General features: G+C 41.2%; 1 protein-coding gene and 1 long non-coding RNA gene across 2 annotated transcripts; one reads left to right on the top strand and one right to left on the bottom strand.

Annotated features, from left to right (window-relative positions):
- Positions 1-1,746: 1,746 nt before the first annotated feature.
- LOC112542022 (uncharacterized) lies at positions 1,747-12,220 on the bottom strand. The gene is made up of 3 exons (XR_015798141.1): positions 12,132-12,220; positions 8,144-8,858; positions 1,747-7,321 (listed from the first exon to the last, which is right to left on the bottom strand). It is a non-coding gene; the product is annotated as an uncharacterized LOC112542022 (long non-coding RNA).
- Positions 12,210-17,604, top strand: BOLA3 (bolA family member 3). Its single transcript, XM_088152057.1, has 4 exons — positions 12,210-12,344; positions 12,565-12,691; positions 16,432-16,520; positions 16,837-17,604. Exons 1-4 carry the CDS (start codon positions 12,306-12,308, stop codon positions 16,909-16,911), a joined length of 330 nt encoding a protein of 109 aa, XP_088008183.1. The 5' UTR covers positions 12,210-12,305; the 3' UTR covers positions 16,912-17,604.
- Positions 17,605-17,671: the final 67 nt, after the last annotated feature.

Here is a 17,671-nt window from a genome sequence, read left to right as displayed (position 1 = left end):
CATATTTGTCTTTTAAACAAATTATAGGTATATGGCAGTCTTTTAAATGCTTTTTTTAATTTAAAGAAATGAGGAAAAGACCAGTTTGGATTTGGCAGACTAATTCAGTTTAGTTAACCGAAGGCTGTAACTACTCAAGGTATTTCTCGTCTCCTTGAATTCACATTTGGTAAACGAGACCTCCAGTGGAGGCCACCTTGTGACCACACTTGAAGATTTCTTTGTTGATTTGTGACTGTGGCTACTTGAAATGAAGTTTTATCTGGGGTTGGTTGACAAATGGTAGATTTACAATGTCTCAAGGCAATAGGACTTGTGTATTAAACTGTAGATAACCTTAGTACAGTAAATCTATGCTGATAATTTTATTTTGTATAATTTCCCTGTATTTTTTCTTTCATACTTTTTCCCCATCAGTGTCTTGGCAAATTTATTTCTAGGATGCTAAAAATGGCAAGTATGGATCTTTCTTTTTTTTTAATTTGTATTTTATTATGTTACACAACCAACTGGTTTGTGAAATGTATTATTCCGGATATCTTTAAACTATTGTGGGTGTTTTAATAAATTTTATATTTATTTTTTGCACTCAAATTCAGTGTGTTTTTCTCCCAAACGCAACTTCCATGGGGTTCATTCACTCATATTTTACACAAAATCCACAGAAGGTCGTAACTAATTTTTCGAGCTCCGCTCTCATTTTTTCTCCTTTCCTGACAAAGCCCAACTCCCTTTGAGAAAGAATGAATCCACCAGTCGTGCCCCTCTGCATACGTGCCTGGGTTCATGTCCACGTGTAGAGCCCTCCCACTCCACCGAGATTGCCATGGACGGGAGCACCATCACCCGGCGTACCAAAATTCTGCATCCAGTTCTGCAGAGATCAGCCGCTGCTCCGTCCTCTCGGTACAGAACCCAGGGCTTGACACTTAGGGGTTCCTCCTGGGAGCCTGCAGGGTCACTGCACTGGGCAGGAAGAGGCAAGCATCTTGAAGAGACCAACGTGCTGTGGGGCCCGGTGGCTGCACATACCAGATCAGCCTTGACATGAGATGACTCCTCGGTGACTAGATCTGGGAGAAATGGCCTCTCAGGAAATCTTCGACAGCAGCAAGAGATGTAATCAGGAGGGGAGTCAGAAGGTCACATCAAAGACCCTGGGAGGAACATGTTGCTCACTCCTAAAGAAAGAGTCCTACAGCCATATATCCCTTTGCTGTTATGTAAAAAGGGACAGTACACCCTTTCCAGACATTGGAGAAAAAATGATTGTGTCTTATCCTAAGCTGGTAGGAGTGGAAGCGTTTAAGCTGTTGGACCCTGAACTGGGACTTCCAGCAATGGTGTCCTCAGGATCTGACTCCTGCCATGCCATCTACTTCCAGCCCCACTCCAGGTGTAAGCTGGAGGAGGATAAGAGGATTATCCCTTTAGGGACTCCCCTCCTTAAGAAGGACATTCAGGGTACACTTTGTCCAATCCTAAACTTTAATAGGGCTCACCTACTCTGCTAAGCTGTAATGTGATTTGATCTTGGCTTACTCTGTTGTGCAAATAGAGGCCTTTAAATTTAGATTACATCTTAGTGGGTTGCATGAACACAGCCATTGTTTTATTTACTGATAGCACTGTAACGTCCTTGACTCTATCTGTAGTTAAACAACTATACAATGTGCAAATCCAGCCAGTGATGCTATCTTGCTGTGGTGTTGGAGTCCTGTAATGGACAAAGGTCCTTTTAATCACAGCCTTTGTAAAGCTTATTCCTCTGCTTGGCCACTTTTTATTTTTATTTTTTTATAATAACTTTATTAAATTTTAAAAACAGAAAGATAAAAACTAACAACAACTAATAATCAAGAAAGAATAGAAGAAAAAAGAATAAAAAGAACAGAAGTGCAGAAAAATAAACAGGAATACAGAAAAAGAATGACTTCCAACTTCTTTCACAGCAGATATAAATAAAACATACATTAAACTCTTACTCTAGGATTACAATTTAGCATCCATTTTTTCTATAATCTATTAACTTTACTAATCATCAAATCCATATACCATAATTTCATTTTTTTCTGTTTTCTGCAAACAGTCCAAAAGGGGCTTCTCCAATTAGCATTAAAATTAGTCAATGTCTTTTCTCTAATCAGAGCTGTCAATTTCGCCATCTCAGCTAGCTCAATCAACTTTACCATCCATTCTTCCATTGTAGGTAATATCAAGTCTTTCCAACTTTGAGCATATAAAAGTCTTCCTGGAGTTATCATATATAAAAACAGAGGTCCATGAGATTTTTCCAATTGTGTATTCATCAGCCACAAAAGAGATGTCTCTGGTTTTGATTGCATATTAATCTTCAAAATCTTCTGAATTAATATATGTATTTGAGTCCCAATTTTTTTAGCTTTATTACACGTCCATCAAAGATGATAAAAAGTCCCTTCTTGTTCACATTTCCAACATATATTTGAAGTCCCTTTGCCCATTTTTGACAATCTTTCTGGTGACAGATACCATCAATATATCATTTTATAAAAATTCTCTTTACGATTATAACATAACGTAAATTTCAACCCTTTCATCCACATATTTTCCCATTGTTCCATTTGTATATTATATCCAAAATTTTTAGCACATTTTATCATACAATCTTTAACTTGTTCATCTTTTTCAAATCTCAACAAAAGTTGATACATTTTAGCACTAAGATGTTCGTCATTACTACATAACTCAATTTCAAATACAGTTTTATCACATTCAAAACGATGTCCTTTTATCAACTTTAAATCTTTCTACTAATTGTACATGTGAAAACCACTGACATACATCCTTCTCATATCAAGTCTTCTCTTGATTTTATTTTAAATTCTCCCTGGTAAAAATTTAAAATGTCATCATAAGTTAGCCATTTCTGCTTAATTACCATTTCTCTTCTATAATATGCTTCTTGTGGTGATAGCCATAAAGGCATTTTTGTACACAATCTAGATTTATATCTATTCCAAACTCTCACAATGGCACATCTAATATAACCTTAACTTTGTCATGCCACAAATAGCTGTGCCACCCAAATCTCAAATCATGCCTTTCCAAGTCCAACAATCTTCTGTTTCTCAGCGTCACCTACTCTTGCATCCAGACTAAACAAGCTGCAAAGTAGAGTTTCAAATCAGGTAAAGCTAAACCACCTCTTTCTTCGGCATCTTGTAACACCTTGTATTTAACTCTTTTTTTTTTTTTGCCTTGCCACACAAATTTAGATATATCTTTCTGCCATTGTTTAAATAGTAAATCAGTAGTCAAAATCGGTATTGTCTGAAACAAAAATAACATTCATTTTATCACACAAATTCTTCCCAGCAATGACAGTTGTAGTTTCTCCCATCTTAACATATCTTTTTTAACTTCATTCTTGTCTTAATATAATTATTCTGAAACAACATACAATTCATATTTGTCATATTAACACTCAAGTATTTTACTTTTTTCTTGATCTTGAAACCTGTTTTGTTCATCAATTCTATTTGATCTTGTATCTTCATATTTTTTGTTAACATCTTTGTCTTTTTATTAATCTTAAAACCAGCTAATGCCCAAACTCCTTTAATTTTCTCATTCATAGTTCTATCCCTTTCAACGGCTCTTCCAACACCAACACCAGATCATCTGCAAAAGCCCTCAATTTGCATGTCTTTCTAAATTTTTACACCCATTATCCTCTCATCTTGTCTTATGTCTCTGTTCAAAACTTCCAAAACCAATATAAACAAAAGTGGGGATAATGGACATCCTTGTCTTGTTCCTTTTTGAATCTCACATGGTTTTGTTAAATTTCCATTAACAATAATATGTGCTTTCTGTAGTGTATACATTGATTTAACTCATTTTATAAAGTTCTCTCCAAAATCCAATCTTCTAAAACTTTAAACAAAAAGCACCAATTAAGGTTGCCAAAAGCTTTCTCTGCATCCAAAAAAAAAACACTTGTTTTTTATTATGCTGTACCAAATATTCTATAATGTCTAATACTGTTCTAACATTATCTTTTAGTTGTCTTTTAGGTAAAAATCCACATTGGACTTCATGAATAAAGTCTTATAAAACCATTTTCAGTCTATCCGCCAACATCATTGTAAATAACTTATAATCACTATTCTGTAATGATATTGGTCTATAATTTTTGGTTAAGTTTAAATCTTGTCCCTCTTTAGGTATTACAGCAATACTAGCTTCTTTCTAAGACCTTGGCATCCCATCTCCTTGTAAAAATTCTTTGTATTCTGAAGAGGTTGTAAAATTTCATCCTTATTATAAAAAACATTTATAAGAAGACCCTGGTAATCCATTCGGCCCAGGTGCTTTTCCTGGCTTGATTTTTTTATGGCTTCTGAAACTTCCATTATTGTTACAGGCCCATTCACAGTCAGTCTTTGTATATCTGTAAGCCATGGTAAATTTTGCTGTTTTAAATAGTCATCTATTTTTTCCAGAGAAATATCCTGTCCTTTGAACAAATTAGAATAATACTGACAAAAAGCTTTTTGTATAGCCATGTTACCTGTTAAAACCACATCTCCCTCCTGAAGCTTCAAAATCATCCTCTTTTCTTTCTCCTCTCTTAATTTATAAGTTAACCATTTCCCTGGTTTATTTGCAAATTCAAAGTTCTTTTTAGCATAGTTCATTTTAGTTTCCATTTCTCTTACTGTTATCATGGATTGCTGTTGCTGTAGAGGTTTAATTTGATACGAAATACTTGTCTTTGCTGGCAATTTCTTTAATTCTTCCTCTTAATCTCCTGCAAAATAGCCTGTATTTTCTCTTGTGCTTTCCCCCCCCCCCCAATTATTATGTTGAATAAAATAGCCTCTAATAAAAGCTTTGCTTGAATCCCAAAATGTTCTTAAATCCATGCTTTTGTTTAAATTGTTCTCTACGTTTTTTTTGAAATCCATATCATACTTATTCTTGAAAACAATCCATGCCTTTCTGAAAAATAAGTATATTCTCTGGAATTGCCATTTTTTTTGTCTCTGTATGCCCACTAAAGTTATCCATCAAATCAAAAAAAGTCTTTTGTAATTTACCTTGGGTATTTTTAATTTTCTTCTCAGATGTTCTGCCTAACTGTGGAGAGACTACACCATTCCAGTCTCCCATCAAACACCAATTCTGATATGAAAGGTTTATCAATTGTTCCATAAGTCAATTATAAAAATTTCCTTTATCTTCATTTGGAGCATAAAGTCCCAAAACAAAAGTTTTAAGTCCTTGTAGTTCAATTTCCACCCCCACATTTCTGCCATGTTGATTAGTCAATATTAATAGTGGTTTTAGATGGGGGTTAATGTATAAAACAACTCCATTTTTTTTCGGTCCTGTCTTCTCCCAAATTTTTACAAGTTAAATACTTCATGTCTTTATTTCCAATGAGTCTCTTGCAGACAAATTATATCTTGTTTTAATTTTTTCAGATGGTGAAATAATGTTTTCCTTTTTCTGAGGGGAATTTGCCCCATTTATATTCCACATTAGACATTTATAATCCATGGTTAAATGAATAATTCAGAAAAGTCTATACCAGTAGCATCTAACTCCAAGTCATCTTTTGCAAGCTCCTTTTGTCTGTTGTGATTTTTGGTCAGTTTTCTCTGCAATTTCCCTTTGAACCTCTTTTAAGTCTCCTTTACATTTTTCCAAAAGTGCTCTAGCCTTTTGAACAAAATGCAATTGAAATCTTCTCTGTTGAAAAGTAAAAGTTACACCTTCTATGTAAAATTCTAATAGGGATTTCTTTTAAAATAATTATATCTGCATTATCAATATTCAATCTAGAATTAAAATGCTGTTGCAGAACTTGATCTCTTGTCCTTCTCCTTATAAAATGCACTAAAACATCTCTTGGCACATGTCTTATTGTGGCAAAACATTAATTAATGCAACACACTTTGTCAATCTCCTCTCCAGTCTCCTCCTCTTCCCAGTCTAAAAAATCCAACAATGCCTGGATCACCTTTCTCCTGATATCTTCCTCTGGAATGGCTCTAAATCTCAAACAAAATTATTTCTAAGTTCCAACCGAGCCAAATTATCCATTCCTCTTTCAAATTCTATATCTCTAATTCCTGATTTATTCTCTAAGATTTCTATTGTATCATTAGTTTGTTTTATTTCTCCAGACGTTTGTTTCATATCTGTAGACATTTGTTTTACAAAAATATCCATCTTATCCAATCTTTCTTCCATCTTTTTTTCAAAAGTCATAAATTTAGCATCTAATTTAGTGTCCACTCACTGAGCCAGTTTAGCTCCTAATTCATCAAACATTGACTTAATTACACTAGGTTTATCTTCTTTATCTTTCCTCTCTGATGGCTGCTCCGCAGAGGCTCTCCTAACATCCAATCAGGTTCTACGTGTTGCCATTATAGCAAAATCAAAAAAGTAGAATTGTAGATCGGAAAAGGGAAGGAAAAAGAAAAAGAAAAAAAAAATCTTTTAAAACTGTAATTGCAGGCAATTACCAGCAGGCGTCTCCACTGAAAACAGGCTCCGCTGAAAAATAGGCCAGGCTGATTACTGTGCTCTTTTGAGATATGATCCCGGCCAGTTATCAGGTCCGTTAAAATAAAACAAAAAGCATTCCCATGGAAGAAAAGAGTCCCATTAAAGCAGTTACGGTTTTAACAATGCAGATCCATGAAAAATTAAACTTTAAAAAAAAATTAAAAGAAAGATTTCCCCTTTCTCCGTTGTTAGCTTTATCACTTTAATTATCCAGCTTTTTGCAAAGTTTTCAATGATGTAATTACTTAAAATCTCCAGATCTTCCCAAACTTTATCGTCCCCCCCCCAAATGACAAAACTACCAGAAGAAATACTTATCTGCCGAAAAAAGGAGTCTCTCTCAAACTGGAGGATAATCATAATCCAGAGGCGCTACAGAAATGGGGTTGGCCGCGTCCAGCTGCGCCTCAGCCTCGTCTCCCAGCCGCTCGCAAGAACTCCCGTTCTTGCAATTTGCTCATGAGGGACGGCCGTCCGGAGACGAAATAGGCTGATTCCAGGCCTGCCCCTTTATCCGGAGGAGGAAGGCGCCCCGCAACGCCCGCCGCGGGGCCGCCGCCGCCGCCTGAAGATGCTCGAGTTGCCCGGCGTCGCCCGGCCGCCTTTCGGAGTCCAGTCCTGGCCCCCCAGGAGAGCAGATGCAGAGGCTCAGATCCGCGGTGTGTGAAGTCGCAGTGACTCAGGGTTAAGCAGGTTAATAGTGCTCAGACAAGGTTCATTTGCACCAGTCTGCTAAGCAAGCCGGGTTTGCATACTGCTGTAAACAAAGCCAAACCAATCGTTTTATGGCTAAGTATTTTAACTGGCAATTAAAAAATAACCACAATAAATCACAGGAGTTCATTAGATGGAAGAGTCTTAGAACTGGGGATCTCCTCAGAACTGCAACTGTGAGCCTGTGGCCCTCAGTCAACTGGGATGAGAGAACAGCATTTTGTTTATGCAACAACCTAAACTGCATGATAAATAAATCTTGCATATTATCGGACCCAGATCTTGGCCCCTGAAAGACAGGATTTAATGTGTTCACTTCTTAGCCTGGCTGCCCAGATCCAGTGTGAGGCTTTAAAGCCGCTGAACAGGAGACGCGAAGCAAGAGGGACTGGATTGCTTTTGCTCATTTTTTCACACAGCCACAGGGGGGTAAGATGTGTGGATGAGAAATGGACGCCCGATGGGGAAGGGGAGGGAAAGAATGGGCCAGGCGCCTGCCTGCCTAAGGGTGACCAGTCAGGGTCAGGTCTGTCCTATTCAGGGCACGAGGGCCAAGAGATCCATCCTCTCATGCAATCCCATTTCATCTGATTTTAGCCCTGTCATTTATTTTCCATCACAACTGAACAAGAAAAGGTTTCTCGTTGTAGCGTCCACCCCTTCCCCGATCTTAACCCCCACCCCTTCTGCCAACAGCTGTAGCTGAATTGATAACCACCTTTCCACGGGTCCTCCGGATGCCAGTCAAGTCCCCTCTCAAATTCATCTTAGTATTTCAGACTCTAAGCAATCCCTCCCCTTAAAAACACAGTCCTTTAAGGGTCTTTTAAAATTCATTTTGAATATTGTCAATATGTCTACTTACAAATCCAAAGGGAGCAAGTTACTAAATACAGCTGGATCTGATGTGGTGTCTACGACAGGCAGTTTGCAGGGACTGTTTCCGCCACCTGAATAGCATATTGCGAGGGTGGCTTTTCACTACGATGAGCAGGCAAAATCATCCTGAGAGAGAGTTCTGAACCAAACACAGGCAATGCTCCCTTGAAGCTAACGGTTAGCCAGTCCGTCTGGGCTGACACAAGCTAAGACAAGCCCTAACACAGTTTGTAGGCTTGAGCAGCGAATTCTGTCCTGTCCTCGGAATGTAGCAGAATTGGTTTATGAAAAAGCATATTTATGGGGGTCATGACACCCCACCCTGCAGGGCCTGTTTGACTGCCCACCCCAGGCGACTGACTGATAGAGCCAGTTTCGTTTCAGAGGGAGCTTGGGCCTCCCTGAGGGTTGGTTTGGCTGAGGCCCTGGTCATGGCCTGGCACGGGCAGGAGCCCGAGCCCTTGGACTGTATTGCTCCCATGTGGCCTCTGTTGGGTGGCGATCCCAGGGTGCACCTTGGTCCATCGAGGAGCTTCAGGAAGTGAAGCACAAGAAGAGACAAAAGGACCGTCATTGGAGGAAGATGAAGAGTGAAGCGAAGCATGAGTAGGGATTACATCACAGTGATGTGGGTAGCGAAGCGTTCTTATTTCTCCACCTCCTTACTGCATCTACCAATTGCAGTCTAGCAGACCCGGTCCCTGGAGAGGAGGAAGAGGCCACGGGATCAATCACCTCCAGCAGTGGAGTTGAACTCAAACAGAAACAGAGGCCGCTGAACCGTACATAAGGATCCCTGCAGGTTGCAGACTGACTTGGAAAACCACACACTTATATATTTATTAATTTTTATGAATACAACAACATGTTAAACTCAAGTAGGAACTAGATATCACTAATACATAAAAAAGAAACATATTATTATGAATTTAACTTTGTTTTCAATATTTGTGTGTGTGTATATCTCTACATATCTGTACTTATCTCCCCACCACCCCACTCTGAGCTTCCTCCTGGTCTACCACCAAATGATTGTGAAAACTGGTCCTCCCTGCAATGTTCCTGTAACTTCTGACATGCCAGGTGCAGAAAACACTGTTTTGTGCAGCTTTTTCCAAGCCAAATACAAATTTGTACACCACAATACAAGAAATAGGAGGAGGAAGGAGTATTTGGTACATTTGCTGCCTTGAGTTATTTACAAAAATAATAAAGGTGGGATTAAAAAAAATTGCAAATCCATGTTACAGTGACATGTTAAACCCAGTAGTTCTTCCTAACAGTGGCAGAACTGGCTGCCCCAGGGCCCCCCGGCCAGCTCTGTGTCCAGGCAAGACCAGAACTCACCCTCTCCTGGTTTCCAGTCTGATGCCTTAACCACTGGCTCCACACATATATGCTTACAGGTTATAATATAAACTCACCAGTTACTGATAACTGCAATCAACATTTTGTAAGCATTTAAATGTTTTTATTTAGAATCTGATATTATAAAGAAAGAAAAAATTAGAAAAAAGAAAAAAGCATTATACAAAAAGCATTTAGATCACCTCCTCCCTTTCATTTTCCCCTCTTCTTTCCTTCTTCTCTGGATATATTCTGAACTTATTTAAACTTCTGAACTTATTTAAACTTCTGAACTTATTTAAACCTTATTATTAACTTAAAAATTGAAATTTTTATAACTTTAACAACGATCATGGTCCTCATGCAGCCCAAAACTCAACAGATATTAATCAAACCTTTTTTTTGGAGGGAGAACAGAAATTAATTTAACATGTTTTGGAAAGAGATGCTTCTTCATGCAATGGAGGTTCTGGGTTTCAGAGCAGGCCAACTCCCAGCACAAGGCTGCCTGCCCACTGTCCAGGGAAAAGGCATAAGCTCCTTGCCTTGGCTGAATTGCAGCAATAAGGTTGCTTGGTGCTGCTGCTGCTGCGCAGACTGAGAGGAAACTCTTGTCATGTGGCATCTGCACCATGGCAGAACCAAGCAATTCATGCTGCTGCAGTTAAGCCAAGACAGTGAACTTGTGCAGGACTCCCTGCAAGTCATGAGCCTGGAGTTTTATGTTGGTTGGTGACTAAATTGATTATTATTTAGTTTTAAAATGTAATATTATCTTTGTTTTATTGTATTTTAATTTTACTTTGTTAAATATTTCCCAATTGCATTTTAATTTGGTTTGGACTGCCCCTCTGATTACCAAGGAAATGGACAGGGTTTTCCAGTTGATTAGCTTGGCCATCTTTTTGTTAGATCCAGGTCTCTCCTAGGCCACCTGGGAGGTGAGGGAGGGAGGGAGGTAGGGAGGTTAAGGCCACCTGGGAGGTGATCTGTGGTGAGATCCATGTCATGGTGTCAGATTCTTTGAGGGAGGGGTTGGCCCCCTCAACCTTAAAGGGGGCTGTGATGAGCACTCTCCTCAAGGAGACACTGCTGGACCCAACAATCCTGGACAATTATCATCCATTCTCCAAATGTCCCTTTCTTGGAAAGGTGGTAGAGGATGGTCAGGCTTCAGCTCCAGAGGAACCTGGAGGAAGTGGGTTATCTGAACTAGTTTTGGTCAGGTTTCAGGCTGGGGTTTAGTACAGAGACAGTGTTTGTCACGTTTGTTGATGACCTGTGGCAGAGTAGGGGCAGGGATGGTGCATCCATTCTCGTGCTTTTTGATCTCCCAACACTTTTGATACCACTGACCATCGTATCCTTTTGGACTGGTTTCGGGGGCTGGGAGGGTGAGAGGCAGTGGTTCTCCTCCTTTCTCTGTGACAGATTCCTATCAGTGTTGACAGGTGGGAGAGACTGTGCCCATGGCCCCTCATTTGTGTAGTGCTGCAGAGTTTGACATTCTCTCCCCTTCTGTTTACATGAAACTGCTGGGTGAGGTCATCTGCCACCTTGGGGTCAGGTATCATCAGTATGCAGATGATATTCAGTTCTGTATCTCGAACCCAGTCGAAGTCCTGACAGTCTGGAGGCTGTGTGGGTCTGGAAAGGGAGGAACAGTCTCAACCCTGACAAGATGGAGTGGTTCTGTCTGATTGGGCCCTCCTGGATCTGGAGGTATGCCATCATTGACTCTCAGTGAGGCTGCACTCCCCCATTGGAGACTCAGCTCCTGTTTGTAGGGCAGGTGTCAGCTATGGCCAAGAGGGCCTTTGCACTGGTATGTCTTTCGTGCCAGCTGAGCCCTTTCCTGGTCTGGGAGGTCCTTCAGACTTCTCTCATGTCCTAGTCACCTCCCAATGCGCTGCACATGCAGTTGTCCTTGAAGACCATCTGGAAACTACAGCTGGCCCAGAATGCAGGGCGGGCAGTGAAAGGGGTGCCGCATCATCCACGTATGACCCCCTTTCTCCAGCTGCACAAGGAATGACCTTGAAGGCCCCGCCTTTGCAACCCTATTCCTGGATACCTGAGAGACAGGAGGAAGAGCCACAACCAAGACCGCAGTCAGACCAAAGAGACCCGAGTCCGGGCCAGAACTGTAACCTGAGAAACCGTCTCAGACTCGACCCACCCTAGTTCTCATGAAGAGGGAGGGAGGGAGCGCATCCACACTTGCAAGACTCGGTTACCGTAACCGTGTTACTAGATTTTTATCTCGCCTTTTCTATATGTGAGTCAAGATGGCGAGCAGATGGCGAGCAAGATGGAAGCACTCCGCTTCTCCGCAACCACGGGGGGAGGGGGCCGGGCTGAGGGGGGTCCGGCCCAAGGTCACCCCGCCGGCTTCCTGCCTCCCGCCAGCACCTTCACCACGACACCCAGCCGGCTCTCCGTCGTAGTAAAAGTAGCACTGGCCGGCAGGACTTTGGTGTCCTGGCCTGGTCTACCTTGCGGGGCTGACGGTTTGCCCTGGGGAGCGCCGCCGCCCTCGGCCCGCTTCTCCCTCAGACCGCCCCCTTCCTGCCGGGGGGCTTCGGGCAGATGACCAAGAGGGCCCGGGCCCGTCGCCCCAGACTCACCGACGGCTTCGAGGGCCCGAGAGGCGCGGCAGCCCAGGACGCCTCCGCGCTCCTCGCCACGCGCGTCACCGGCGCGCCCTGGAGCCAAAGGAGCCACGCCCACCGACGGCCAGGGCGCGCGGGGCACGTCATCTGTCGGCGCCGGCGGGCCGCGGCCTCTGACGTCACGGCACCATGGCCGCCGCCGCCTGGCTGCCCACCTGCCGGGGGAAGGTCGGTGTCCGGCGGCTAAAGGCTCAGCGGCGGGGTCCGGCGCGGGGAGGGAGCCGCGGAGCTCCGGGGGTGTCTGGCAGAGGGCGGCCGAACGGATAAAGGGGCGATGCCCCTCCCTCCCCGCGCACCTCCAGGACCCCGGAGCGGAGCTGCAGGAGTGTCTGCCCGGCGGGCTTCGCTGGGCCTCACGCGCTAACAGAACGTTTCCGTTTCCCACCAGATCGCTTTTCTCCTGCGCCGGGGGGGGCGGTCCTTCGCTTCCCAAACCGAGGGGGAGGTCCGCGTGACGCGAGTCCTGCAGGAGAAGTTTCCCCAGGCTGCGGCTATCAGGGTCGTCGACATCTCAGGTGAGGAGAGGCGCCGCCGACCTGCGCCTCTGTGGAGCTCTGAGGGTTTTCTGAGGTAAAGGAAGGGGCGGTCATTGATCTGTGGGCGTGAAATGGAGGATTTGTCTGCTTGTTTTCCTCTGCTGCCACAGCTCTTCTCTCCCTTTCAAAATGGTCGTCTTACCGTTATATCAGACCTAGAGAAAGGTATTAATTGGTGGTCCATTGCAATTGTAGTCTTAACCCTTAGGTTAAAATTGAATCCATCTTTTTTTCTGCCTGTTAAATCTACATTAGACGTGTGACAGTTCCCAAATGGTTGAAATGCTTTAGCAAAATGATCCAGTGACAAAGCTAGTCAAGCAGCATGTGAAAAGCCCACATCCTGAAATTGTGTTAGTACAGTACATAATCTGTACTGAGAGTTGGTAGAATGCAAACAATGGTATATTGATTTATAGAGATCCTAGCTGACATAGAATAGTGTGAGCATGCTTAGAGTAAATCTATCATGTGGTTGTGCATGTGGTATAATATGCAAAATCTTCAAATTGGCATTGTCCTTGCAGGTAGCAGGGAATGCTGCGTACAATTGCTGCATGTGCTTGTAAATCAGTCTAATTCTTTTCTATCTTACTAAAAAGCATTTTATTAAAAGCCTTAATTAACTAAAGGCATGAGGAAGGCTGGAGGCCAAGTTCTAGGTGACCTAGTGATGCCCATGCTGTATGGAAGATTGCCACTTGGAAGAAGAGTAAATGGCAGAGAATGAATTGATGACTGAAATGAAAGAAAGAATAAATATGGTGCATGTATGAATTTAAGAGCAAGGGTAGGCTATAATAAATCTGAAGGAAGATGGTCTGATCCTGTGGATGGTGTTGAGAAATGAAGAAATAGCTTTAATTATGAATGAAGGGACTAAAACATACTCTACACTAGAAAGTATGAATTGATGTATCTATGTTGTTGTGAGTCAGATGCATATGAAAATAAGAGTTGGTGTAATTGCATGTTACTCTCCAGTAAAAATGATAATGGAAGAACAGAGATGAATTTTGGGAAAAATAGTGCAACATTCTGAATGATTGCAGTGTGGAGGAAAAATGTTCTGATATGAATGAATGAGTGGGAACAAGATGAAAGACAACAGAAAAAGTGTTTTGGCCTTTGAAAGTCCCACACATGAATGAGAATGATGATTGTTTGGTGAATTTCTCTTTAGAAAAGTATCTGTTTTGAATATGTAGTTTAAACATAAACAGAATAATAACTATAAATCTAAAAGCATGATTTTTATTGTTTTTAATGAAGGATTGAGATAATTAGTGAAGGATACAAGGTGATGAGATGTTCTGAATGTGGGACAAAGAAATGAAAATAGAATGAATGCAGGAAGAAAAGCATACATCCTCTGTGAAAAAGTACTAGAAGATAGATCACTCTCCCAATGGAATGAATGGAAAGTAGACATAAAAAAAAAATATGTGGAAGCTGCTTGAGTGACAAGAATTATGTTGCAGTGGACAGAAAAAGTGACATAGTGGTGGCTCTATAATTATACTTAACCACTTGGATGGACCTCCTAGAAGATGGAGAGATGGGTCAAAAATCTTGGTCCCAACCAGAACACCATTAACGAAAGACCAAATGAAATAGAAGTATCTGTTGAAGTTGTTTCTTTTGGATATCAACGATGACTACGATGATAAAGTCATAGTGAAGTGAGTGTCTCAGAAGTATGTGGGATTATGCCAGTGGAAAGTATGAAAAAATATGCTTGGTGGAATAAATGAAATGAAAGAAGCTGTGGATGAGAAAAAAATGGTGAGACTGTTTAGAGAGAAAAAGATTGTTGCAAAGAATGTAATTAAGGAGAACAAGGAATACTGAAGATTTAAAGAGCTGGAGAAAATGCACAATTTTGATGGAAATAAAAAGTGTTTTGGAAGTAGATGAGGAGGGCTAAAACCATGAGCCTCCAGCAGAGTGAATGGAATTAAGTAGAAAATAGTAGCATAATTTGGTATGGAAACAAAGAGGGAATGTTGAAAAGAGTATTATAGTCACCTGTATGGGAAAGATAGTGATATGTTAAGAGTGAAATTGAATGTCAGAAATCTTAGTGTCCAAGCCATATTGATGAAATGGAAGTCCCAGGTGCTTTGAGGATGTTGAAAAATAGCACGACTGCAGTAGCTAGAGAAGTATGAAATATGCATACGTGGTTTACTTTTGGAATGGTCGTGCAAGTTGTTTAATATACGCATGAAGATTGTGGCTGTGTCTGACAATGGCAGTATCGGTCCTCTATACAAAGGAAAAGAGAGCCAGTTTAGTGTAGTGGTTAAAGGCACCAGGCTAGAAACCAGGATTCTGTGAGTTCTAGTCCTGCCTTAGGCATGAAGCCAGCCGGGTGACCTCGGGCCAGTCCTTCTCTCTCAGCCCTGGGAAGAAGACCAGGCAAACCACTGCTGAAAATGCTGCCTAAAAATTGCTTGGACTTGTCCAGGCAATTGTGAGGAGTCCAGATTGACTCAAAGGTGCGCACACACACAGCATTCAATAAGAAACCACACCTAATTCATAATAGTGAATGTATTAAACTATGGTTTAAGGGAAACAATGGCTTAGCACAATCTATGAATCCAGATGTGAAGTTCTAACTGCATCTGTGACCTAGGTCATTCTGTCATTTCAGAAGTGAAGGTAAGGGCTTTTGTCCTTAGATACTAGTATAAATCCAACAGACAATGACTTAGGATGCCCTTCTTCAGACCATCATCAGATGTGTGGGGAGTTCAACCTCCATAATTCTCAGCCAGTGTGTGGATTCAAGTTCAACATACCTGCATGACACCAGTTTGGGGAAGACAAATTTAAAATTGTCCTCCTTGCTGGGAATCTGAACTGTCATTTCTTTGTAGCCTAGGGTAAGACAATTTTTGAGAGCCAATTTTGGCTAGTGGTGAAGGTGCTAGACGGAGCAGGGAGACTGAGTTATAATCCTGCCTTAGGCATGAAGCCACCCTGGGCTAATCACTCTCTCCCAGCCCTAGGAAGAAGAAGGCAAGGGCAAACCACTTCTGAAAATCTTGCCAAGAAAACTGCAGGGGCTTGCCTGTGTAGTTGCCAGGAGTCAAAAGCGAGTGTAAAGGCTTTGATTGATTGATTGATTTGTTTGTTTGTTTGTTTGTTTGTGCCTTCAAGTCAGTGTTGACTCCTGGTGACTGCCTGAACAAGACCCTGCAGTTTTCTTGGCAAGATTTTGGAAGTGGTTTGCCAAACTGGCTCTCCTTGGATTATGGAATGTTTTGTACAAATGTGGAGGAAATGAATAAAGCAAATGGAATTGATTGGCAAATAGTTTGATACTGAAGAGGGAGTAAGACTAGGGTGTGCACCCTTGGTTATTTAATGCATTTGCTGGATAAATATGGTGTTGGTTGAGAATCCAACTGATCTGTAGTAAATGTTAGACTGAAGTATGCCTAAAATGAGCTTCAACTTGTCCCATATTACTCAAAAGATGCTTCCTAAATGATTTATTGTACAGTTAAAATTTACAAATGACTGTGATTTTTTGCTTGTGAGCTTCTGCTTTATATATACAGTTATGAAATACTTATTTCCCATTATAGGAACATATAACCTCTACTTAAAAAACTCTTAGTAAGATTAAAAACATGAAGTTTAAATAGCTGAAAATGTTGAAGTACATTAATCTCTAAATGTGATAAAATCAACTCCATTTTGTCAAGGTGGTTGTGGAGCAATGTACGAAATACATATAGAATCAGAAGAGTTTAAGGAAAAGAGAACAATTCAGCAGCACCAAATGGTCAATCAGGTAAGCAGCTGGATACATTGTTTAGACCGCAATTCTATGGGGATTCTATGGGAGCTTTAGGTTTCAAGCATTTCCAATTATTTGCTCTCCCAGACATCTTGCATGCCTCTCTTCTGACTCTTCAGCATTGTTCCAGATGTCCTAATTTTGATTGTGCTTTCAAAGGTGGCCTAGAAATACTGTTGTAAATACAGTACAAGCTGCTTCATTTGGTATTTGGGGTGACTGACAGTATATATTGTTTGATACGTGGCCAGTTCGTGTTGGAAGTTATTCTTCCCTTTGCATAGCGGCTTATAGTGCTTCCTTCTTCTAGGCGCTAAGTGAAGAAATTAAAGCAATGCATGGACTGCGGATATTCACTTCTGTTCCCAAGCACAGAACTGGCTGATGGCACAGGGGAGCTGCGCCTTTCAGAAGCTGTGAGAAGATGCCCGCTGGAAAGTGATAAAAGCCGCGCGTTGTATTTCTGTCTCTCCCCCTTCCAATCTCCAGTGCCTGGTTTCAGCAGCAATATTTATTTCAGATTGAAAATTTAGCTCACTTAATTGCATTGGGTAATTCTTTTTCAAGAAGACCAGTGTGAAGTTATAGTGGAAATCTCCTTATCCGTGGCACTAAAGGCAAGAATGAAAAAGAATAGGGAGAAATGTTTGCAACATTATCCTGCTCTTATTTTTAATTCAAAACTCTGTCATGGCTCAGATGGAAATTTATGCATGAAATATAATGCAAACTGCCGCTGCTGCTGTTTGAAGTTTCTGATAACTGGGGATCCCAAAAGGAGTTTAGGCTCACAAGTGCTAAAATTACTTGTAATCTGAAGAGCCTGTCTTATAAGATTGCTTTTACACCAGCTCTTGGACCGTCTAGTTTTCTAAGATTATCTAAAGATAATTCTGGCAATGTACATTATTAGCTATGATGGGCTTTTCCTTCGGTTGTTAAGAAGGTGGTATCCATTGCTCTATTTATTGCTCTAAATTTCATTTTGTCTCCTGAAATACCAAATAAGGTATAGTTTTAATGAAGAATATTTTGCCATTATAGCATTCTGAATGTGGGAAATAAAATTTAAATAACATTTTTTTTCTTCCAATTTAATTGTAAAGCCCTGCATCCTATCATTCTCTTTCTAGTAGGGCTGCACA

The sequence above is a fragment of the Python bivittatus genome, unplaced genomic scaffold, assembly GCF_059951505.1.
Source record: "Python bivittatus isolate LINGU-HERP-01145 unplaced genomic scaffold, Pbiv_v1 ctg000680_np1212, whole genome shotgun sequence".
Classification (NCBI taxonomy): Eukaryota; Metazoa; Chordata; class Lepidosauria; order Squamata; family Pythonidae; genus Python; species Python bivittatus.
The sequence above is the reverse complement of the archived record's forward strand: the minus strand, read 5'-3'. Positions and strand labels throughout refer to the sequence as shown.